Source organism: Lepisosteus platostomus, chromosome 6, assembly GCF_059453375.1.
Source record: "Lepisosteus platostomus isolate fLepPlt1 chromosome 6, fLepPlt1.hap1, whole genome shotgun sequence".
Lineage (NCBI taxonomy): Eukaryota > Metazoa > Chordata > Actinopteri > Semionotiformes > Lepisosteidae > Lepisosteus > Lepisosteus platostomus.
The window spans coordinates 65,546,193-65,572,835 of record NC_142616.1 but is presented as its reverse complement, the minus strand read 5'-3'; the positions used below and the strand labels follow the sequence as shown (position 1 = coordinate 65,572,835).

The following is a 26,643-nucleotide window of genomic DNA, read 5'->3' as shown; positions in this document are numbered from 1 at the left end:
CCTCTCTGCCCCCTTCTGTGTTCAATGACAGGTCTTTCAATTAATTAATTGTGACATTTAAAGAGGCACTGTGCAGTCGATCCTCGCTGTGTTGTGTGGAAAGGCACCCTTTAACGTTGCTTAATAGAATATTGTTTTATTTGCGAATGCATGCAAGATCTGGAGTGGACTAAAACGCTAATGGGTAGAATTTCTATTAATAGGGATTAACACTTGGGATGTGACAATCCACTAATCTGGTTACCAGTGCAGTGCCATGCTGTTCTTGACCTTATTTCTGTGACCTCACTGCTTGGAGACTCCAGAAGTCTGAGCTGTTTGAACTGTCCAGGATTTGCTTTCTAATAGTGCGCCTATGTTACAGCCCTCAACCTCGTGATATGACATTTTTGCTTTTGAAATCTCCTCTAAAAGATTTTTTGTTCCCTCCCCCCTCCCCCCAAAAAAATTCCCTCAAGAATCGTACACTCAAACCAAACATCAAGCAGCTTGAGCTAGAGAGCATGTAGCTGACTCACTGCGATCTGTTCTAATTTCCATATCATGTTTTCATAATTCTGATCAGCAAGCATAAACGTGGTTGATTGAATAATGCTGAAATAAAATCTTCTTATTTGAAAACATTTCCCAACTCGTGTTTTTCAGGGAATTAAATGGCACGACTGGATTCTTTCCTCGTTGATTAAAATATTTTTGGAGAAATGATATATTACAATAATAAAAAAGCCTTTAACCTAAATCATAAGTTTTATTTCTAAAAAACTGGAAAATAAATCTGGAAAATACGTGGGACCTTTAAGATTGTGGCTTGCTTGATGAATAATAGCAGAGCCCCACTAGGTTTCAGATCATCACAGAACTTGTATTGCTTACCGAGGCCCGTGCTGTGCTTCCTTAAATAATGACATTTATTTCTGAATAAAAAGAGGTCCAAAAAGGTGAATCTAAAGCAGTCAGCTGCAGTTTGGATTGACAAGGTGTATGCCAGTTGGATACAGTACAAGGAATTTATCATCTCTGGGTTATTCTGTTTTGTTTTTTTTCCCCAGAAACCTCCTTATCCCGACATCAGTGAGGAATTTTTAATGGCTCTTAAAAAAAGAACGCAGAAAACTCATTTTTAAAAGCCCTGGCAAGCTAAACGCTTCCATGCTTTTCAGAGCCTTTTAACCTATTAAAAGCTGTCCGTTTTAAACAATAATCTTGTTTAAAAAATGACTTTTGCTTTGCTTTGCTACATGGGGGCTCTTTCCTCTAGTTCCCAGCACGATGCTTGTCATACATACTGTATAGAATATAAATTACAAAAACAATTTGGTCTTAAGCTACTCCGCCCTGTGACCACTCTTATGAGTTCACCCCCCATAGAACTTAGGAGTTACCAGACTTTTTGCTGGCCTCCTAGCAGAATATTGCTGTCAACACCCATTGACTTTGAACAGTGAGAGATGGCCTTTAGAGCATGAAACTGAATAACCCTGCTCCTTTGAAGCCTGAAGGAGTTTCCATCCTTACTCCCCTAGGGTGTTTTTAAAATCTATTTTGTCATTATTCCTGTGTATTTTAAACACATTCTGCAGCACTGGCTTGTGCCTCCCTTGTGTTTTTTTTTGTTCAGTTTATAAGGTCTCCTTCTTAGATCCACATGTGAGCGAAGCAGAATGGATATCAGTGTGTGACCTCTGAACTTGCGCTCAGTGCGGGGTCCTCTTCTCTTTTCTTTTTTTTCTTGCTTGATGACCTTAATTAGCCAGATTTGGGAGTCTCCTTATCTGGAGGTAGACGTGAGGCAATCCCAGCGTACACAGGATGTGGACAAGTAGACAGTCCAGGCTGCAAGCCGTCTTCCTTTACTCTTCTTGAGAGAGTTGTGGTGTGTTTCTGTGTTGGTTTGACAAGTTTTGTGCTGTTGTTAATGACCGCTCCAGTGGGCCTGCCTCGCTCTTGAAAAGGTCACGAGCCTAGGGACACTAGAATAAAAGCTGGACTATCGTAGTCAATGACTGACCTTGATTATACCCTATTTAATTAACATAAACATGCCCATGATCTCGTTAAATCTACTGCCTGGCTCCTCCACGTCTTGTCATTTCCTGTGATTTCATTGCTCAGTTTATTCAACTTAATTGTTTCCTTCCTGATGTTTTTTGTGTGTCCTATGTAACATTTATTTATTTAATCAATATGCATGATGTATGTGGTTGATATACTGTACAGTCTGTGTGGAGAATAGGGCACCTACTGTAATATGTGAAAGATGTCTGGAAAAAAATAGATTGTGATACAGTGAAATAGTTGGTGTGCTTTAAAACTATAGGTATCTATAGATAGTTTAGATGAAGAAAATGTCTATGTACTGTACTGTATGTTCTGTGACAGCTAAACATAGATACACAATGGTGACTGTAAAATAAAAATCCTCACAATTCATGGAGGGCTTCTCTTGTGATGATCTGATTAATGTTGCAATTCTGAAGGCAAGCTTTCTGTTTTCCAATAACTATCTTTTCCCCTTTTATTACATTTTGTGGAATGTATTTTGTCCCTGAAAGGACATGCCAAGAAATACATGTTTGTTTGTTTGTTTGTTTGTTTTTAAAAAAACTGTACTTAACTGGTATGGTCATGAACTCAGAGTCCCCCCCCAAAAAAACTGGAGCTTTTAAACGTTTCTGATTTGAATTCACAACCTTCCATTAGAAAAAAAATGGACACAAGTAGATCTTTGTAAGGACTGAATATATTTTTTTAAAGCCACTGACATGGATAACATAAACTTAGGGAACTAAGGACCGTGTTTAAAGAGTTTACATAGGTACGAATTTAAGATAAACTCAAATACTCGGCAAGTTAGCTTACAGAAATGTTTTACAGGTGTTCCAAGTCATTAATCATAAAGTAAATATGATACAGAGTATAGGAAGGGCCTATTGCCATGATTGGTTTTCCAAACTTCCTGCTTCCCATGTGTACATGAAAGCTCTAAATTACAGTGTCTCTAGGTGTCAGGTATTTGATGTCTCATAAGCCAACATGTTGTTCCTTGCTTCTATGAGGTAGAACTCTGACCCCTCAATTTTAAGTCTACCCCAAAGAGGAAAACTGGGTTTACCAAGATCAAACGTGTAGGATCCATTTCATTATTCCGGAAGCATAGTAGAGTTATTGATTAAACTATGCTTGAAAAACAGTACAAAATTCTGGGTGTTGACTAGGTTCTGGTCTATAAGAATAATGTCAGGCAGAAGTCTGCAAAAATGCATTTTCCACTGTGCACATCTGACATCCAAGTAACAATAATACCGAACTGGCAAGAATGTTAAACAGAAGGTAAGGAAGTCTTTCTTGCTCTTACGTGTCTACTGTATGTAGTGCATTGTAGGAGTGGATCCTAATGTCTTTGGGAATGTGACCTGCAGTTGTGTGAACTATTCCAAGTTTGAAATGCAATATTGTCAATTAGTCACTCATTTTTACCTCCTGCCATATTGAAAGTTGATATGAATTGAAAAGGAGAAAATGGACAAGCACATTCTTACATCCATTCCAGGAAAAAAAAAAACTTTAAGGCACTATTTATAAGAGGAATTTTAATATGCCAAAAAATAAATTATTTATTTTGTATTATACATTAGATTATTTTTTATCAATTATATTTATTTCTTATATTATAATAAAAGTCTTCAAGAAACTGGGCAAATGCTTGATTAAGATCTGTTAAAGTTTAAGGAATAACCTGATCTGGGTAGCTGACTTGACATGTTTTCAAATAATCAGTTTACCATCTGTCATCAATTTTTACACCAATCAACAGATTAAAATACTGTAATTGAGTTGGTTTAAAATGAAAAATTAAGCAGGTTTAAAAATTCCAAAAAATTCCATGTCTTATGCTAGTTTTGCTTTTTGCCGATTTTGAAAATCCACTGTGTATGCAATTTTGTAGCCAACACCCTATTTCTACAAGTGAATAAAAAAGGTTATTATGCTGTTTCTTTCAGCAACTTTAAGGCAGTGAGCACAGGCACTTACAGTATACAGTATGTGAACCCCAGACATGACTGTAGGAAGAGTGCAGTTTGTTTTTTGTGCATGACTGTGCATCTCCTCCTGTGTTGTACAGAGCCTTGCAGTGACATTAAAATTAAAAAAGACCCTAAAGCATCATGTCAGGCACAGTGGGAGGCAAAACATTATAGACTTTTGAGTCAGTGAAAATGTGGTGAGATAATGTCTGAATATTATTTTGGGGTTGCCATTCTCCTAGTATGTTGATTTGTTCAGCAGAATGAGTGCTTTTGAGAGACATGTTGGGACACAGTGTTTCAAAGGCAGACAATAGGGACCTTTTTATCTCAGTAAGCCCTTAGCAACTCTGCAGGTTGGAGAAAGTGACATCTCCGTTAAATCTACTGCCATGCTTTGTTAGGACCAGGTGTCTCTGTGGAACCTCAGAATTACGCGATGAATCATTTGTGAAACGCTATTGAAGAGGTTGTCGTTAGGCTGAGACACATTGAATACAAATTGTAGGGGTACAGTACTTTAAGAGCGTGAGTAGAGAATGACTTATCTGTTCAAATTCTCTCAGAAGTCATGTTTGCAGAATTGCAACATTGTTAGTTCTGTGTTAGTAAAAAAAAGGAACTATGCTTAGCAAGACAGCTGTTTTCTCCATGATAACAAACACATTTGCTTTTTAAAAGTGTGTAAACCCATATCTGTAATCACCAGATATTTATAACACAAATGTCAAGCCTTTTTAGTAGTTGTTTTACCTAATAAAAAAATTACTGGCCCCTTAGGACAGCATCTTATTAAAACTTTGGGTTCACTGTGCTTTGATATTTAATAAATCTCATTAAAGGCTTCTTGCCTTATTTAACAAATAAAAACTGCTTGAATGACGACAATCCATTTGGCAAATTTTGTCTGTCCTTAAAGTGTCTCTGTTCCTCAAACTCTTACTCTTCCCTACCAGAAGAAGAACCAAAAACTCTGCCCCTGGTTTTGTTACCAGAAAAAGTATCTAATTCTGTTCTGCACAAAACAGGACTTAATTGTGCAAAAACAGCAGGAATGAGGGATGGACAGCCACATGTCAGTTGCTTACAGTCAACAGTGCTCGCTCACAGAATACACTAGAGTGTGTGGGGCAGTGCAGGCTTTGCAGACCCAGAATGACCTTTGCGGAGGAGTCACCTTGTGAAATCACGTAATTAAGTAATGCATTTTGGAGTGATATAGTGATTGCTTCACTGTGCAATTGCCTAGGCTTACCTGCTCCTAACGTTGTCGTTAAAAAAGCGCTGGTGCTCTTCTGAACCCAGTGCCTGTGGAGTTCTTGCAATGTGTGCATTGTGTCTGAGTGCCTTACATGCCTGTGATATTTACGGTTTGAAAGGGAGCAATAATAAATAAAAAAAATGCCATCAGAACTTCCACTTGCTCAAAATAATAGTCTTCTGGAAAATGAATGATTGCTTTGCACGTCAGTCTTGAGCCATCTGTTTGATGTCTTTAAATTTAAAGGAAAAAGAGCATAATTACACCTGAGTGAACTATGACTTTTTTCTAGAGGGTTCATTGCTGTGTGCAGACCTGTAAAGCAATGCCTGCATTTCTTTATAGACTGTCATGCCAGCAGAGATGAAAAGGGTAACAGTTTCATTTTTAGCTGGAATTCTGTGATGGTATTATTACATAAACCAAGTCACCAATGCAGTAATCTGTTCCACCTTTAATTAAAATTAATTGATTCAGTTACGTTTACTTACAAAAATGCAGGAACAAACATTCTGTAAATCAAAAGTCTGTATATATACAGTACTGTGTGTAAAGGAGGAATTTGTTCACTTTTCTCCCCCTAGAAGGTGAATAATAAAAGCAGAAGACATAAGACCCATTTCACAATCCATCCACACCTCATAGCCTTCAGAAAGAGCCTGATTAATTAGGTATTGCATAACTGTTGACTTAAATGCAACTCCAGTTAAGACTCCCAATTACAGTATGTATTGAATAAGTTGGCAAAGAGAACTCTCCCTCCTTTGCACAGAAAAAAAAATGGTATTCCAGAAGAATAAGGAGATTATGGATTTCTGTGTGCATGAACACGATGAAGGTCACTTTTCTGTTCAGATATGAGAAGCAATTTTCCCGTGAGATAAATTAACTTAGGTCATCTTTGACACCGGACAGCATGAAGTAAATGTGATGATTTGTTTTTTTTGTTTGTTTTTTTTTCCCTTTTGAAAATATTTATTGGTAGAATAAAACCATACGAGTCATCATTTTTTTTTATTTGGGTTCCACAGGCTGTTGCCCAGTTTGCTGGTCAAAACACAAACTTCAAGGTATTCAGTTACTTTCTAAAGGCATCCTGTCATAGGAGATTGTATGAACATTTTCATGAGCCCTTAATTAGTCATAGCCATGCTTCTTTCGTTAATCAGAGGTTTATTTAAACAATGGCTTCCAAACATAATTAAGCCTCCTTCGAAACAACGTGCTGGGATCACCTTCAATCATTATTTTGTTGAGCTTGATGCATGTCACCGAAGGGTACGTTTCACACAGGAAAAATCCCACCCTTACTCACATCAAGGTTCATCATTTGTTTGTACAGTAGTTGGCAGTCCTGTAGTTTTAACTCTAAATTAGCTCATTGTGTGGCAGGCTAGAGCAGAGATGTGTTTGAGTCTTTTGCATCTTAAATTAATTTTGCCATTGTCAGTGACAGTGAAAATGAAATGAGAACATTGTAATAAGAACCTCAAAAGCTGTCTAATATTTTTAAGTCACCCCAAGTACCTGCTTTGCTGCAGGCTTCTCTGGGAAGTGACATGTTTTTACTACCTTTCACAGTTACCAGGTGGAGCAGTTGATTACTCTCTCAGTTCCTCCAAATAGCCTCTTTGATATTGCTCAGTTCTGTTAATGAGCGGACTTTATTCTTAAAACCTGGACAGTGTGTTCATGTGAGGGAAAATGGCCATAACGTCAAAACAGCATCTGGTGCTAATTCAGTTTCTTTTGTAACAACACCTGAATTTAATTTTTAACACCTTTGAGAGACTGACAAAGAGAGCAAGAGACTTAGAAAGTGTATTTGCAGCCCTGGTGACTGACTGTACAAGAGACTCTTCTGGGAGAGATAATAGGAAGGAAAAGAGTAGGTATGTCCAAAGGCATATAAGAAACAGGTGACATTTCTGGCATGAATAGTGCATTTCATGAGCTGTGGCTTAAGAGGGACTTAGCATATGTTTAAGGATCCCCAAAGCATGAAACGTGAAGAGTCCTAATGTAAAACGCAGCTGTTTTGAATGGAAGGGAGATAAGAGATGCTGGTATGCAGTATTAAAATGTTAACACTTTCAAAGGCGTGTGGGTTACATTGAAATAGTGTGTGGCCTGCTGGAGACTTATAGCAGGACAAGTCCGATACTGTGACGCAGCCTCCTGGGGGCTTCAAAGGTGGCCCAAACAGGGTCACACAACTGGTCCAGAATGCATCCAGGGGTCGGGAGATGATGACTGATTTACAGCACACGCACTGCAGTGGCACCCTGACTAGGATCTCTGAGACCCATATTAGTGGGATTGCTGACGTTCCTGCGGAATTTGGACGGGGGGATTTGGGGGGAGGGGTGGGGAATGTAACAGAGCTCATTGGGTATTTAGGAGCTGCAAACCCGCTGGATCACATGAGTGGTATTTTGACTCAACGGATTTGTTCATTTGCCTGGGAGTCAGGGGGAGATGCCTTAGAGACAGGTGAAAACTAAACCACACTGACAGAGCTTTAGCATTCACTTTCTCACACTGTATTGACTACAATAATGCAAGCGTGCAACATACCCATGCAGAGATCAAAATCTTCTCTTGCACACCGCAGTCTTCATTGTTGGATTGTATGGACAGCATGCATAAATATTTATTTCGAGCTGATAAAATGGTGTGCTGTGCTGTGCACTCATTCTGAAATTGGTTTTCATAGAGGCTTCTAGTTTACAACAGATGTTGGTGATTAAAAAGTCTGTGTTATTGATAATAGTCCGTCTTTTCGGTATATTAAGATATTAGCATTTGTATCCCAGGGTAGCATAGTGCTGTGGTGGTACATGCTGCTTTCTTTCCACTCTTGAGTCCTGGGTTTGATTTTGGTGTAGACTACTTCTGTGTGGAGTTTGCATGTTCTTGTCATGCTCAGTGTGGGTTTTTGCTGGCTTCCCTGGTTCCCACCTGTCTTCCACAGATGTGCAGAACAGGGTAATTGATGTGTGCTTGTGTGTGTTGGACTTGGGTGTATGACCATGGCTTGGATTTATGACAATCCAGAACCTAGCCTGAGACCCTTACAGGGAATAAACAGCTTTCTGACAAAGGATGGATGGAATTTGTATCTCACTTTTGTATCCCCAAATGCAAGAATAAACTCATGAGTTAGTTTATATTGGTATATTCTGTGGGGCAGTAAAGAAAAGAAATTATTTCTTTATACTAGTAGTGATTTGAGCTCATCAGAAGTAGTAAAACTGATCAAATAAAATTAAGTATCAATATCTGCAATACAATTACACTTGTGCCTCCTGCATGTGTGATTTTGTTCTCTGGATTCTCCACATACATAAAATTAATTAAGTAAGAAGCCCAGGGTGTCTAAATTGAAACTTGAGAACTGAGGTTTCCATGTGGAGCACCATCATTAAGGAGTACAAGCTACTGTCTTGAACACTTGCTGGCTACAACATTACGTATCCTTCCCTGGTGAATAGTGGAATTGCCCTTTGTGTGCGGCAGGAATATCTGGGACAGTGCGCAGTATGTAGTCCACAAGATTAAGAGAAATATTTACAGCACAGTTTCACCTGAATTTGCTAGCAGGGTCACCTTCAGCTGTGGTTGCAATGGGGGTAATGGAGTGTGGGAGCAATACCTAATAAGACCGAGAAAGACTGCAAAAGAGATCGAGTTGAATGGCCCATGTTGCTTACTTGGTCAATGATAATGTAGTGGTCGGTAGGAAGTGCACATTTCAACAGGTCTGAGCCGTTTTGGGTTTGTTCTCACCAGAGGAAGTGTGGGAATTCTCTTCCTGTCCGTTGAGTGTGCAATCAAAAACCTCCCTCGACAGGAAACTGGACAGCTCGATTTACCGACGTCACGGGTCGTCCCTTCTCCCATAAGCGCCCTGGCATTCACACGCGTACCAAACTCCGCACACGCTCATCCAGGAACTAATTATCCAGCCGCGTCTCTCCCTCTTCAATATTTAAACACTCTTCACCGGCTTACCTACTGTATGCTCACTATTGAGAAGTCTTCCACAGCTTTCTCTTGTGCGCTCTACTGTTCTCGACCCGACTCCTTGATTACTCCACCTGGTTCTCCTACTTTTGACTTCGCTCTTGCCTAACGACTTGGATTTGAAATCTTGGGTTTACTTTTGCTGGTACTACCTTCCTCACGGCTTCGCACGGGGGTCCAACTACTCACCCCTTTCAGAAATCCTGACAACCGAGGCAGGACAGAGACCCACTAGGTCTACTGCATTGGCCTGCTACCGCCTTAATTTAAAGACGGACCTTTGACTGTGACTGGTTCACCTCGCACTACTGCTGGGATCTGTTCCATGCCCTGTGGTGGCCCCAGTGATGTCATAATTCTAAGAGTAATAGGGAAAGGGGAGGCATACTCAAGTTAGGAAACAGCACCGAATTCTGTCTTTTTCAAGAATTGTAGCCCTATATTGCTCTGGGATTAGTGTAGTCATGTTCATAAGTTTAATGTTTCTTTGAAAATGCTTACTGCCTCATTTGTCCCTAGCACTCATCTTTGACTGGAATCAGTTCAGAATCTATAATATAAAATCCCAGACGTCCCTTTACACTTCTGCCAGGCAGTAATATATCTCATCCATTCAAATAGCTTTGGCTTGGAACAGGAAACTGGTCTGAATGCCTGAAAGGAACTAGGAACTATCCGGCACGTGTAGTCTACTGTGAGCTGAATGTTAGGTTTGTTTGAAAAGCACAATCGGTCCTCAGAAAAACAGCCTGCAGTGAGTTGCAATGTTTTAATCTGAGAATCTGACAGGCTGTCAGGGCTTGAAATGATGAGTGCCCAGGTGTCAATAGTCCGTGATCAGAGCAGATGCTGAGGGTTGTAAATTTGTCAGATGTGAGAGTGGCCATAACTGAGACATATGAAACAGATCTCCTTATTGGGTGCATATGTTGATGTACAAAGTTGTGATATGCTGATTTGAAAGAGAAACAGCATTCCTAAGGGCCGGCTAAGGGAGATGAATAATGTATTTTTTTAAACACTACCTAGAGTACTGTACTTGTGGTATAGTCACTCAAAAATATGTTTGCTTAATGCACAAGCATTAGTTCATTTAGCAAGAGAATATCTTATTTTCCCTGTTTTAAGTATGTCCCATTCAGGCTTGATATCACTGGTGCAAAGCAGCACCTTGCTGAGTGGTGAATGTCTATTGTTCTCACAAGCTGGTCAGGTCCTCTGCCACTTGGGTGATCTCAGTCAGTGGATTCTGCACAACTGCTAGATCCTGGAAACTGAATTCCAACCAGAGCCGACCTGTGGGTGCCTTCTCAGCAGGAGTTGTTGTTGGCATACTGTAGTGAATTAACCTCAGCCACTTTTTCCATCAGTTACCCTTGGGAGTGCAGATGACTATTTTGGGCTCTTCGCTTGTCCACAGCCAAAATGTACAACCCGGGGCGTCACCACAATGTAGTTTGAGGTTGCAATGGTAAAATATACTTAATAGATGCATCCAGCTTCAGCCCAGCGTGGACCTGCAAGCCAAACTGAGGAAAAAAAAGTAATTTATTTTTACCTTAACGCAGAAGAGGCTGGTGGCAGATGGGGAACACTGCTACTACTAAAAGCTTCTAATCACCCGGATGGCAGCTACATTAACTCCAAATGAAGAGTGCTGTACATATGTCAGTAGTTCCAAGAAGGGCATCTTATTCCTCATCTTCTGCCCGTACCACAGCATCTAGTGATCTCTTTGTTTTTGGTTTCTTAGAAGCACAATACCTGAAAGTTTTTTTTTTTAATTTAAAGCTGAGGGTGGAATCTGGAGTGCAGATGGTTAGAACAGTAGGACACCTACTATCGTCCTCTGTCAAGCTGCAGTAAATCTCCGAAGAGCCAATGGAGTGTTCGAGTTCACTACATTCACATGGGAATCTCGATGATAAATTAATAGCGAATTGCTCCTTGATTTGTTGGCTTTCGCAACCAGCTGTATCAGGTCAGGAACATGTTTTTTCTCTCTCTCCTTGATTTTCTGACCAGAACTGAAATCGGTCCGTCCATATCTGGTCCACGATATTTAATTTAATTGCAGTTTTTCAAAAAGGACAGGGGAGCTGTTTTTTTTTAATTGGAAAAATTCTATCCCCCGGGTTACAGGACTCTTTGCTGGAACTCCTGATCGGCTTTAAAGCGCTGTCCGCAATTTCTTAATCAGCTTGGCTTGTCATCACCACTTTCTGGTTCTTTTGTTACAGTCCTTCCATGAAAGATGCTTTATGTGGCACAGTTCTTCCTCTGCCAGTTCTGCACAGCAAGCCACCACAAAACCTGATCTCAGTGCTTGTGTTTCTTCAGTACCAAACCCCATTCACATAGGATTATCATTCCTCTTGCCTTCTGCTCTTATTTGAAATGTTGTAGCAGCTTTAAAGACCTTGAGCAGACTGGCTTCTCTTTGCCGGGAAGCATAGTATTACACCTGTTTACAAGGGAGCTTTTTGGGAGAAAGGCGAGTAAAACACTCAAGCCTTCAACTGATCTCGGGACCGCGGTTTATTAGGTGCACCAGTTCATGCTTTTTTTTTATTTCTTGCAGTTTGCGCAACTCTGTTTTGATAAATAATGAGAAATTAAGATCTGCCTACGGTGTGTTTTTTCTTCGTTTTCTTTCCCCTCTTACTTCTGTAATCCGTTTTTTTAAGCAAAATGTTTTTTTTTCGCTTCACGCCTAAAGAACTGTGTGGTTCTTCCCAAGGGAACAATGTCATAAGTAAGCAACAAATAACCTTTACTTTGTAATTTTTAGTATGTTCTGTAAAAACCTTAGCCCATGGAATAACAAAATAATCCAAGCATCCTCCCCTGGTTTGTAAAATCTTAGTACAGTATATGTTTTAATACCAGTATGGAAAATAATAGATTCATCATGATGAAACTGTATATTTCAATTTTATTTGAAAGATATATATATGTATGTATATTTGTTATAGTTTAAATGTCAAGATAACTGTAAAGGAAAAAAAATAATATTGGCCTATAAATATAATTTGTCATGACAGTAGCACTTTAATTTTTTTGACATGTCATTTTTTATGTTTTCTTCATGTTTTTGTGTGGTTCAGGAACATTCTGATTAATATTAAACAGGAATCTGATTGGACCCTCCAAACGTTTTTTTTCAGGCAGCCTTTTATTTAGACTTTATATAGACTTTTATTTCTGTTCATTTGAGGGTTTGTCTCTTCTTGTTTTCCAGCAAAAGAATTCTATTGACAACAGTCGTCCTTCTCCTATGCTAGTTGAAAATTGAAACACTGTTGGCACGTTTAAAAAAGAACGAGCAAAAAAGTTTGTCATTACCTGTACAATTGCTGAAATGCGTATAAGTAGCTTCCTGTAAGGTGTTTTCTTGTAGATCAATTTTGTAAACAACAAATTCTTTATTACCAGATTGTCACATTCCACGAGAACTACATTTGAAAATTTCGAACAAGTTTGTCAAATAAAAAGACAACTTACTGTCTGCCTTTCGGTCAATGGTTGTTTTTATTTCCAACGAGCATGTGCTGTGTTGCTACAGTTGGAAAAATTACCATAACAAAGTAAACAACCCCACACTTGAAATTTCAAGGAAACCAATTCAGCCATTTTTAAAGAGTTCTTTGTCAAGGTGAAAAGCCACAGTAAGAGCCAGCCGGCAACCATGTTTGAAATTAGGTCAAAATCGTTCAACCCCGACTCCTCTAGGACTGCATTCCCTGCCAATATATATCATACACACGCACACACTCCTCCACGCACCTGAAGAACGTTCTACAGCTGAAACATTGTATGCTTTACACTTTTTAAAAAAAATCTTTTCAGTGTGGAATTAACCTCTGCTTGTTCCTTTGCAGCTCCCTGTTCTAACCTCTTCGCAATATATAATCAAGAAAGAATGTTTCTAGGGGCAGTTAGTGATAGAGCATGCTTTCCATTGGTTTTTGCCAGTGGCTATAGTTTATGTGTAGGGTGTATACACAGTGATAGTCATATAACCCCTGAGACCAAGATAATTTAGACAAATGTTATGAAATACTTCTTAAAAAGCATGTACAGCTTAAATATTAACATAAACACTTTCCCTCCCATCTGTACGTCTTTGTAAGCTCTGTCAAAAATGATTCAAATTCAGCCAAACTAATTTATTTTAGTTTTTATTTATGTTAAACTTTTAAGTGTTTTCTTAATTCTCAGGTTGGACATTTGAACGAACGAATGAACAAATTAACGAACAAACCAGCAGGCTGGCCGTTTGTGTGTCCTTCAAAGTGCTCTGCCTTTTTTCACATGAAAATGATTTGTTGTCTTCAATTGTTGTGTAGCTTCAGAGGTTATTAATTGATAGTTGCTTAGGGGTCAGACTGGGAGCAAATCCTGAAAGATCTTAAAGGTTCTTTCATCTTAATGGTTTCCATCTGATAGCTGAAAATCTGATTCAACTTGCAGTAGCTGCTTGCTTCTAAAGCAGTGAACACTGCACTAAGCCAGAGTGACCAGTTTACAGCAGAGTTTTGGTATTTACATACATTACCCAGGATTCAGACAGAAGTACTACAGCTGTGGATATTAGTTGGGTGGGCTTTTTTTCTGTCATTCTTTTTAGCTTGGATCAAAGCCCTGGCAAAATGTCTAAAAATTAAAAGTAATAGTTAGCCCCAGCATTTTTTTTTTTTGGAGCAGGCGGAAAAAAAATGGTATGGTAATTACAGGAGCAATCATTACTGCATTCTTTGCTAAAAAAGAAGCGATAGGGACGAATTCAAGAAAATTGGACCTGCTACAGAACTCAGATGTTAGACTTAATTGTTTGAAAAGTTTCCTCTTTCACATGAATGTTTTTGATTTCTAATGGACTTTTTCAGGTGGTCTGTGTTTTGTGGTTTTTTGTGAATTTTAACAAACCTTCTTTCAATTTGTCAAGAAATGGACAGAGCTTTGAATATATAAACTGCTAAGGATCTTTATACTGTAGTACTGGCTTCCTTTATCAGATCGAAATATCAAACCTTTGTCTCGTTTACATTTTGTGGGTACAGTTCTTTGAGCAACATATTAAAATATTTTATTTCTACGATCTAAAGAATGAAAGAATTGTCCAGTTCATGGGGAGAGATATCGCTGTAACATAAACAACATAATTCTACATAGTTAGTAAGAGTAATTATTTATTTTCTAGACCAGTGTAACCAGAATCTGTTTGCTTTTTTCACCCTCAGTAAATGAGGTGTACATTTTTAAGAGGTCCAGTCTGCTCTGCGTGAGTTTTACAAGATGTACATAAATGTGGGAAAGGATCAGAATTCAAATGGGACCAAATCATACAGTAGTTTTCCTTCGTGCAGTTTGTCCATCTATTTGATATGACAGAAATCCGATGATAGGAATAATTGCGAGTCTGACTATAATTCACTCGGACTCTGAAGTTTATTCCCTTATGTCTCCAGAAGTAACAAAAGGAGAACATGTCTTCTGAATGTAAAGCGAAACAGGACTTTTTTTTTCTCTTTCGCAAACTTGCATGGTCGCAGAAGGGATTGTATTTACACATATTGTTAAACAAAGTCAGCAGAATTTCAAACGGAATGGAAAATGAGCTGCTAACCAAAGTGACTAATGTTTCTAAATAAGTTAAATCAAACCAAAATGACATTTAAGGCAGTTTTTTTTCTCTCATAATCTGTTTTAAAGTCATCTAACCACTCTTTCTTAAGAGTGGCTTTCCTAGAAAAGCATAGTGTATGCCTGTTACTCTGGTAATGTCTGGTTTCTAGGGTGTAATAGAGTGTTTCTGCAATGGGTCATTAAAGTTGGGGACAGAACATTTACCATTCAGTATACAAACTAATAAAGGCTTAATTGTCTGGTAAGACTCCTGTGGGGTGTTTTTGTTTTAAACACATTTAATTTAATGCCTTTTTTTAAATTAATTTTACATTGTTTAAAACTTCCCAAACCGATAGTGACATGTGAAATATGACTATTACAGCCATTCATACAGATATTTGATTTTAATGCAGTGTGAGGTTCCTTACTCTCTTCCCTTTAAAAAAATAAAAACTTGCTGTAAATACTTTTCTCAGGTGCTTTGAAAGTCGGAAAAAAAGGTTGATTTGAATAAAAATACATTAAAAAAATAATCGAGTTGTTCTAAATATTTCTTCCATTCAATTTTTAAATAAAAAAATGAAAATAAAATAAAATGTATTCTTTGCAAATAATGTGTTAATATATTGGCTAACGAAATCTCTGGATTTCAGATTGAAAAGGGCTGCTTCATGGTATTGTCTGCTTTTTTTCACAATTATTCTTTTGCGCACTGGAGTACTTCATCATGTGATGTAATGTACACCCACTGTGCCCAGAGATAAAAATGTAACATCCATATGTACGCATATTCAGTAGGGAATGAGGAACTACCATAAATCACAGGGCTGTTTGTTTCTGGGCTGCATAATTTTGTTAAGATGTCAGTACACAGAGATATAAGGTTGTCCTTTACATAAACTTCTTTGCTGGAATCAAACAAGACCGATGTTAGAACAGCACAAATTTAAGTGGTTCCGTTTTATAAGTTAACTTACTGTATATACCGTGGAAGCTACAGTACACTGTGGGTGATACTGTATGTACTGTAAAAGACTGCAGCCTTTGTCTCACCATGTTGCGGCACTGTACTAACCTCTTCAAAGATTTGGAATAAAAGTCATGGTATTCACATACTGTATACTGTATACTGTACAGGATATAGGTCTGAATAATTGAACGCTATTTTTACAAGAACAGAATTTGACACCCCTTAACAATGTGTAAAAAGCTTGAATTGAATAACACCTTGGACTTTGTTTGGAAGAACAGTTGTGCAACCACGTTTAAGTGTTGATCTTAATTTAAGTTCTAAACAAAAGCTAGAGTGTTCTGGAATGATACAGAATCCTGCAACAGAGTTTTTGTTATTTGCATTGTATCTTTAAATGTGTCATTGAAGCATTGGGTTCAATAGAGATTTGAAAGTAGAAGTAAACTTTGAATAACGAGGGTAAGATATTTCTGTTTGAAAAATAAATAAAAGGCAGTGGTGCTTGGGTTTACCATCAAGAAAACATGTCAGCACTTTCAAAAATGTAGAGAATGGCAACAAAACATCCACGTTTGCCAAAGATGAGAGGTCTTTGACACTCTTCACAAATGTTATCACAGGGATGCTTGAGACAAGCCTATGTGATTATAGCTTTTGAAGCAAAGAGCATGTAATGTCATGTTAAATAAACACTGTTCAATGTCTGTGAGAAAAAAAAATCCCCAAACATTACCTCTGCCACCTCATCCAAGTGTGGTTTTAATTGCAAGGCCAAAAGTACAAAACCTAAAACAATAATTAGAAAAACCACAATCAAATCAGTTCTCTTTAAACCAGCCCTGTTGATATTTTATGCCAATTTAATAAATGAGTATGTATAGATATTTTTTTAGCCTTCAAAACAACTTTTTAATTTCCCATTAACAAAAAAAAAACACATTAGCAGAAACAGTGGGGTATAAACAGAATGTCTGCAGCCTTGGTTTATAGCAAAACAAGAACTCTATACCTTGAGGTTTTTATAGCACAAATGAACTTAACAAAGCTGAGACAAATCTTATACTTACATGTAGGTTTCCAGTAAGCTTCACGTATTACACTGATTAGAAACATTTGAAATATGTAAATATATACCTTGTATATAGAGAGAGTTTTTATATACACAACCAATGAGTGTTGGAATGCAATAGCATTTGTTGCATTTTAATACTTTTATCACCTGTTTGTTGAATCTAAGCAATTAAACAAAGGCTTTTGAAATTAGGATTATCTGTATAAACCCGAGGCTGCTCTGGAAAAAGATACAAGTTACTTTAGTTTGATTTTAATTCAGAACAGGTTTGGACACAAGACTTCAGGCCCACCCCCTACATTTCTTAATGTGTTGTTTATTTCTTTGGAAGCTAAAATAGAAAATTGCTGATCCAGTATTCAAGTCCTTTAAGCAGTAGCAGTCTCTTGCCACAAGGTGGCAAGAGCTGATAACTCTGTTGCACAGGCTCGACTGCCTCTCAGTGTGCTTGTAGAAGGCTTCTGAATCTCAGAGCTTTTCATCTGCCCATTGATGCCAATAGAGAAAGCAGTGAGTTAAATAGGGGATTCCTTTGAACTTTGAAATTAGAACTAATTGAAAAGGGCAGCAGGTGCTCAGAGGGCATCTGCCCAGCTTTGACCTACTGAATTGGACTTTCACAAATGTCAGGGGGGCTGTAGGATTAACTAAACACACACACTTGCAGAATATAGAGACAGACTCACACAAAACTCGGGCTGCTGCTTTTAACTTTTACATTCGGCTTGATTATTACCAGTGTCCTGTTTTGTTTTTTTGTTTTGTTTTGGGGGTGTGCAAATGTTATGTTCCATATTCACATTAAAATTCAAGGACAATTTTATTGTTGGAAATACAAAGAAGTGGCTTTAATCTATGCGCGTATGCGTCTATGGATTGAATCTTAGCTTGTGTAAAGCCAAAAGTGGTTTCAGTATTTTGTTATAATGTTGTGGTTTAGGGTGAATGAGTTAAACATTCTTCTGTATTTTTAATGTTAAAAAATTGATGGAGCCTTATTTATTTCCAAAATGTGGAGTTTTTTTTGTCCTAGTCTCAACTTTCAGCAGAATATGTTACAATATTCAGCTTGCGGTTTTCATAGTTATATACTGCACATATTATTATGATATGAAACCATTCCATCATGCTTGTAGGGTTGTTAGCATGACCCTCCCAGCTATCTTAGTTTATTCCCAGCGACTCAGTATTTTCAGATGCGGTGAGAAACCTAAAAAAAACCCAGACCCCATTTACCATTTGGTAAGAAATATTTCTAAATTTGCCAAATTAGTTATTTAATATGCGTAGAGTAATGTACATGCTACAGAATGGACCTCTGGAAATGTCTATGTGTACTCTTTTTATATGAATTAAAATTTTACTTTATTGTGGATTCTTTGTGAAAATAGATTAAAGTTTCATCTGTTAAAAATGATACAAATACATTCAAGTTCAAAACACGTGGCTCTTTTTTTGTGCTCTTTGGGAATAAATGAGGTCTATTATTTTCCGTTTTACGTCTGTTGGAAAACAAAAAAAAATAAAATAGAACATAGAACATTGCTCATTCTATTAGCAATGCTGATGTGTTTCTAACAGTAAGTATACTATATATAAATGTATTTATGGGTGACAATAGTAAAAGCCTTTTCCTGTGAGTTATGAAACTGGGTTTCAGTATAAATGTGCGAGTTGTTTCATGGAAGAGAACATTGTTTGAGCCAGGGATTTTGGTGAAAGGCTGAAAGATTTTGCATCAGAAAGGCTGGTCTACTCTGGTGGTCTGGACTGGTTTACAAACAGTTGTGGTGTTTGCAGAACGCCAGAGGTGTGGATGGTAACATCCCTTCGGCAATTTCTCATGCCAGGAGACGGTGGATTTTCCAGTATGGCGGCGCCTTAAAGTGGGTCTCTGGATCCATCTTCTTCCAACTGCCGGATCACTCCAATGTTTGCTTGCCGAAGGAAGTATTTCCTGGGAAAAGCCCTGCCGTAAAATTAGTTTTGCAGGTCTGATAAAATTCCACACCCCGGCACTCACTTCCCAGAACCACCGCATGACTCGGGGTCTCACAGGAGAGGTCAAACGATGTGTAACTTTTTCTGCACAATTAATGAATACACGGGGCTGCTCAACACAGTTCATTTTTTGTCAGTATATTTTTTTAAGTCCCCCCCCCCCAAAAAAAATGTGCACGGTGAAGAATGCAATCGTATATCTAAAACCAAAACAGATATGCTAAATTTGCCTTAAAGTAAAGCCCTCTTGAGGTGTCTTTGAAAAATTGTTTTTGGACTAGGGTCCGCCTGGCTCTCTTGTATGTTTTACATTCTTGATCCAAGATCTTTCTGGAACATTTGCTCTTCAGCTTTCTTATTTTTTTTGTTTTGTTTTTGTTATTATGGTTAGTTTTATGATTACTCCTTTGAGCACAGGTCTCTTATATATTTCTGATAGTTACTTCTTGGCCACATCCTCTGTTTAATGTTCTTAATGCTCCAATGACATTTCTTTCATTTTGACTTAAGAATTTCCACTCAATGATTGACGTGTTGATACTTCGGTACTTGTTTTACTATTATTAAGTTCATTCGTCTAAAGGTTTTGTGTACTGTAGAACATTTCAGGACAGAGATTCTTTCACACATTTTCTGATATAGTGGAATAATAGGATTTGTGTAGCACTCATGCTCTAAAAACGGGTGAAGGTGATGCATTTCATTCAGTGGTACTTGTTGATTAGAGTTTGTTCAGTAAGTGATAGGAGTCCTTCCTACTTCCTCAAAGTGTTGAGGCTGTTAAGGGTACAGTACATTGTTTTACTTGATTTTGGTTTAAATAAAGCATGTTTTCTACTTTATTAATACTTAAATCCATAACAATTTAATTGAACATTTGGAAATAACTGATTCCAGAATATACTTTATTGACTCCAACCTGGATGACACAGGAGTGTGGTGAGGAGCATAGCTACCACACAGTTCTTGGTATAATTGGTGTCTCTCAATTGTCCCTGTCTGCCTGTGTGTGTGTGCTACGAAATAGACGTACATCCAAGCTGTGGTCTTTCCACATACTGTACCTGGTGTCTAGGAGGGTAGGCTTCGGCTCACTGTGGCCTGCTAAATATAATGATTACTGGCAACAGCTGGGTGGATCAGTTAAGAAGGTTTCAGCGTGGGCACTGTGACTAATGCTCTTAAAGATACGAATTGATTGTTTTACCTTGCTAATTTTTTTTGTACTTCATTCCAGTGTTTGAAACAAATGTTACATTAATCAGAATTGAATCGGAGTTTAAGTCTTTCCCATGAGTTCATCACAAATGGTTGATTAATGACATGCCAGCTGAAGTCTTACCCCAATATGTGTGTACGAGTTGGCAGTGATGGTGCTACAGTATGTCCAGTTGAGTGCTCAACTACAAATGGGAAGTTTTCCAAATTGCTTTTGAATAGATGTAATTGAATTTAATTGTTTGAAATTGACTATGAGATGTGGTGCTGTGAAAGTAGAGCACTGTTTGTAATGTTTGGTGTTTAGGCTTCATGAAGTTTTCCCTCACATATCCTACAGTACATATGTTCCTCTCCTGGAGACATGAGCATTTCCAAAGGCATTTCTTTCATTTCCACACTATCAGTATATCCTCCTCCTAGACGCTGTGGGTAGTTTTAAAAATAGATGCATTCAGCATAGAGTGTTAATCGTTGCAATTTAGTAATCAGGATTTTAAGCATGCTTTGTGGCTTTTTTCGGATAATTTTCTGCAGTTTTCCTTGAAGATAAAATATAACCCGAATTTCTTATAAGATAAAAAATAGGAGCCTTATTTGATTCATTTGAAAATGGAGACATTCTTGGACTATCTGTCAATATACCCATGACTGCTATGCACTGTTATCGTCTGTCAGGAATGCTTTGCTTTTACAGCATCGTGATTTGGGCATTTCTATTTATTGCAGTGGTTTTAATTTTACTTTTTTCTCATGCTGTCTTGTAAATCCTCACTTTTGTGTTATTTTCCTTAGATCTTGTTTGTTGCTAATGTGGTATCAATTTCCTTTCTTCAGGAAAAGAAAAAGTATTGGGCTTATCTGTTTTTCAAGAGTTTATAACTTCGTTGCATCTTTGCATTTCAGTCTGTGCAAAACTATTCATTTCATTGGCATAAGCAAAGCTGAAAATCTGGATCCTTTAAGCAAATTTTGAATTTGTTTTTTCCAGTATTTGTTTCCAATCACTTTACCATTGTTAGATTTTTAAAAAATGTTAGACGCTCCGGATTTCCTTTTCCAGTACCTCTGAAATGTTCTTTTTTCTAAAAGAAAAGTTGGTGGGATCACGTTTGTGGAATAAAATAAGATGGGCTGGCAGGGTGGTATGCCAAAACATTCATTAGCAAACAAAAAAAAGTAATAAATGGACAAAACATTTGCGCGTCTGTTTTGTTGTTCATTCAAAGATGGAATATTTTCTTTCCATTTTAAAAATAAAAATGATTCAAAGCAAAAATGTTTTTCATTTTGAGTTGAATATATATTACATGTAGGAACAAGTACTGTAATATGTTTATTCCATGCTGAAAAAAAGAAGAAAGAAAACACAACTTTTCGGCCGTGGAGCCTTCTTCAGCCTTCTATAAGCCTTCTAACAATACAATTCTTTTCATCTTTCTTGTTTAGATTGAAAATTTGCAAGAACAGCTTCGAGACAAAGATAAGCAGCTCACAAACCTGAAGGACAGAGTGAAGTCCCTCCAGACGGACTCCAGCAACACAGACACTGCACTGGCTACGCTCGAAGAGGCTCTCTCAGAAAAGGTAACGACTGGAAAAACGTTCATTTTGTTCAGCTTGGTCAAAAAATGTACCGGTAAGCGAAAACACAAACAATCTGTCAATAGTAATCAAAACAGGTAGCCTTCATTTCTACCTATTGCTTTCCTTGAACCCTACAACTCAAAATGCTCTAGTGTGCAGTCTAAAATACTGAATATTTCCCTTTAGAAAAACCATACCAAGAAGAATCAAGTCCTTCGTCTACCTGAATATTAGCTGAATCGCATGTGAATGGTAATTAGACCTAACTGGTACCGTTGCCAGTGTTTTTTAAGCCAAACAAGAATCTTTTTAATCTTGTGAATCGTTTTGGCTTTCAGTGACCATAGTTAAAATGAATACAGTGTCTTTGATAGAATTGCCAGTACATTTTTGCAGTTTTTTTTTTCCATCCTGTACTTTGGCTTTATCTTGCCAAAGGAGAGGATGACAAATGCTTTAAGATTAAAACACGGTTTAAAATTTTAATTGCGGTGTAAAAATCTTGTTTGAACTTTTAGCTTTGCCCTTTTTTAATGCGGGACTCATGTACAGGGTGTGGGTGTGTTTCTTTGGTGAGGCTGTAGGTGGCTCTGTGAGAACTAAGCAAGTAAGCAATGGAATAATCAACTGGTGAATGAAATGCCAGCATCCTCAGCCTTCACACTGCTAGTGTCTCTCGTAAAGGTGATGGGCTCTTGTGCACATTATATGAGGCAGGATGATTTTAGAATGTGCTGTGTGTTCCATTGATTCATAAAGATAACCACAGAAACGTTGGTGTGCACTGCCGTGTGTCAGGTGATCTAGAACCACTGTTGACAGAGACATCAGTTGCAGCTTGATGGCGGTCGAGAATGACAAAAAGCTGTGTCTCCTTGCAGTGAACCTGAGGGCCGCAGGATAACACGGGGCTCCATAAATTCTGGCAGGGAGCCGCCTGCCTCCTGCAGTCTGGGAAATCTGGTAAAAAGCTCTTAGGCCCCTTGTTAGGTTGCCTTTAAAGAGTGGTTGTGTCAAGATCAGAACTTCAGTGAAATCAGAGGTAGAACTGATCAGACACATTGAGACACTGAAGTGTTGGAAATTTACCTTCACGGTAACAGTTTCATTAATATGCCTGCCAAGGGGTTTTCAGTTGTTTAATTGATTACAATTTTACCTGATCTTACTGTGTGTTTTTAGGTTTTACGTTGCATGAAAAACAGTGATTTTAAACCCATGACTAATGAAAGACTACAGGTCATTTTTTTTGTTTTCTACCAGCTTAACAAATTATATATAAACTGAATGAGTCGATCTGACTCATGGTGTTTTTTTTATTGTAAACATATTTAAGACTTTGTTTTTGGTAATGTTTGGACGGCATAGATATAATTTCCCATCTCTTTTTTCAGAGTTAAAAATAAGGAACGGAAATTATATCCTCAATCCTTACTATGTGTCCTAGAATTCCCAGTTTTTACTAAAGATGGCTTTATGTAGTGCAAAAGAGGAAGAGTTTGCTAAAAGAAGGATTGTTGAGGGGACAATTCTGTGGTGAATAAAACCAGAATTCCTGCATGTGTGTTCACTGGTATGCTCTGCAGTGGCCTAACTTGTACTGCACATCCTTGTGAACTGATCTGAATCCATGTGATTTTCACCTTAGGGGATGCCTCAGACATTGGTTGTTCTAGGCTAACCCATGTACTGCTAGCTAATGCACAGAATTAGGCAATATAGCAAGTACTGTATTCAGTTTCAACAGACTTGTTTCAGAGTAGTGTAGGGCAGAATTTGAGTGTTTTGTTTGTAAACCATGATTAAGTGCAGAAGGGCTCAAATGCATGGTTTCCAGGGTTTATGCATAACCTATTGATTGATTTGGTGTTATATTTCTTGAAGTATTAAAATGGTCTCACATTCTGTAATACTAAAATACTAAAGTACGAACTCTCTATGTACACATACAGTACAGTATATAGAGTAGGAAAGATACAGAGGCAGAGACTTTCTGTCTATAAGTTGTGTTAAAAACAATTCCTTACATAAACTGCCTTGCCCCAAGATTGTACTGTAGGTAAATGTCATGCAGGAATCTCATAATTACAGGACATTTACCAGCAATGCTGGCATGTGAATCACTTTAGAGAAGACAGTTCCTGCTATATCAATCCTGAACCATTAATCTTGTGTTTACTGGAGGAAGAAAGTAATTTCATTAGAGAGGACTGTCTAGACCTCCATTATATGCTTCAACAGAAAAGTGATGTAAAGAATTCAGAATGTGTCTGGCTCGCAGCCAGCGTAAGAGGAAGAAGGACGTTTTTGAAAAGAACTGTGGGTATGCCGTGCAGATAGCACACAGTATACGATCAGGTAAGTGTGGGTTGTCTAAAATGCCACCCCTGAGCAGCTTTTTGAACAGGTGCCTTAAGCAATGGGTGAACAGTTAACAGCTATGTTTGGCTTGAAACTTCAATAGGTCCCACAATGAAAAGTCCCTTGCCAAAGCACAGTGAAGACTGCCAGCATCTATCATAATCATTTTCCTTAAGGTAGAATGTGCTCATGTGGTAAATTTGGGCATTGAGTGGAGAAGATGGAGAAATTATACTTTTCTCCTGATAAAAGATGGATTAAAAAAACATGTTCTACATTGGGCATCTTGGTATTGTATAGTAGTTAGGGCCCCATTACTGGGTGTTATCATAAGCTCCACAAAACTGGACGAGCAGATCAGACTCGGGACTCTATTTTTACTGTATTCCTTGTAAACATTTTAAATCTTTATTTCAGTATTGTTTGGATGCCACAGATGGTTTCTATATCCAGCATTGCCAGATACTACTTTTTCTTGGGGGGTGGGGGTTTATAGAGATGAGTATATCAATGCATACTGTATATACCCCCTCACCCACAGTCTTCTGAAGTCACATTTTATAGTTTCTAGTTTATGATATCAAAGCTTTTGGTTTAAAACTCAAAGTAAGCATTACAGAATAAAAACAAAACAATATACAGTATAAGTTATAGAAAGGTAAATAGGTGGGAATCACACTGAGTTAGACATAAGAATAATCTCATCAATGACAACACTTTTGTTAAAACAACCAGAAACTTTAAAACATTTAAGACATATAATAAGAAAAAAGTAGTCTTTCACATTCATATCATAGGATAGGAGAAAAGGTGTGTACCATACCAGAATAAATTAGTGTCATCATTAAAACATCTGTACTGTTTGTTAAAACAACACATCTCAGCATGTGTATTTGAAAGTAAACGGATATTATAGATACAATTTCAGAGTGCAGTACAGTGTAAAAATTAATCTCGCTAACAGCTGCACTCATGGTATCTTCTGTATTCCGCATGAAGGACCAAAATTGTCAGTCATAGCTTGTCTATGCATGGTTAGACAAATGCACAAATGGACTGCCCCTATCAGTGCCATTGAAGCCTTTGATTGGCTACAAGTTGTTGGTTCAAAGTTCACTGTTTATGGACTTATGCAAAGCATTTTGGAGACTCTGATTGGGTGGACCTGAATGCACCATCAGACCCGGTTAATACCCTGTTGTTGGTCTTCCAGAAAGTAAATGGTTTTTAAACTTCTGTTGTCAACAGTTGCCTTTCATGTTCTGTGTGTGGTTCATTCATTCCACAAATTGTTTTATTGTCATGATGAAATACAATATTATGGACTTATCTGCTTTTCAGATGTAAAAACATTATTAAATATGTTTTTCCTGCTATTAAGAGATCAAAGCTTTTACTACCTCAGTAGTAGTGATATGCAGTATGTGAAATGTGTCCTTTGATTAGAACAGGACATTGACAGTCCATAGAAAAATGATTAGTAGTGACATACTGTACGTAAATTTGTGTTGTTTGCAGTTAAATTCTAATGAAAAAATATAAAATTGAAACTTAAAGTTTCCCATTTGTAACACTAAATTGAAAGTGTAGCCTTTAATTCTGAATGTTCTGTGATATATGTGTCTTTGTAACTTTTGTTTTATTCGACCCTGCAAAATATTTTAGGTTTTTGCTAAAGCTGCTATGGTACTCATAATATGATGGTGCGATAATGCAGTTTTCTAAGCTCTGTGTTTTTGTGGTTAGTGTGGTGCATAATGACTTTGCAAGAAAGAGTACATTTTCTGCTAATTGCTCATTCTGTCACAAACCTGCAAATTTACTCATTCATGGTGTACATGCTCCTGTTTTTAATTAGAAAAGAAAGTCAGAAACAAATGCCAAAAATGGGTATTTCAGTCTGTATAAATGCATTTATATCCCTTCTATAGCCGTGCAGATATTCTGGTACTTTTAAAACAGATGAAAAACACATAAGACAAATTACACATTTAGTTCTGACTTCCCTTTTTATTGCGTGTATTGTACATTACAATTGCACTAGAACCTGATTTTAAAATCTTCAATCCCCAAGTGGGCCACAAAATAACATAACAGCTATCCACTACCTCACAAAAGCAAGCAACACCCAAAAATGCCGAGACACTTTATGCACTTGGAGTGCTGTTCAATGAACATCCTTGGAAAAGATCACACAGCCTTTCCTCTCTTCTTTCTTATAAACTGAAGCTTGGTTATGTACAGTACAACTTGCCCGGCACTGTTGTACTTTATATACTGTTATGAGAATTTGAAGCTCCCAGTTTAGTTAAGCGATTTATTCTGTAGTTTCTGCACTGTGGCACTTACTGGAAAATGCATTTAGCACAAAATCAGCGGAGTATTAAACATTTAAAAGTACTTATTTAAAAAGTTTGCAAGCTAAGTTGGAATGTGCTGTGCACAGGTAAAATGTATGTAATCTTGTCTTGTGTTACAGGTGCTGTAA

The 26,643-nt window shown here is 37.7% G+C and overlaps 1 protein-coding gene across 13 annotated transcripts in view; it reads left to right on the top strand.

Moving 5' to 3' along the window:
- The window catches only part of LOC148662150 (ERC protein 2), a 314,579-nt gene that overhangs the window by 105,824 nt on the left and 182,112 nt on the right, over positions 1 to 26,643 (top strand). For all 13 annotated transcript variants that reach the window (XM_088636983.1, XM_088636992.1, XM_088636994.1 and 10 more), the window contains one exon: positions 21,657 to 21,794. In XM_088636983.1, coding sequence (XP_088493109.1) covers positions 21,657 to 21,794 — 138 coding nt within the window. The remainder of the gene's footprint in view (positions 1 to 21,656; positions 21,795 to 26,643) is intronic.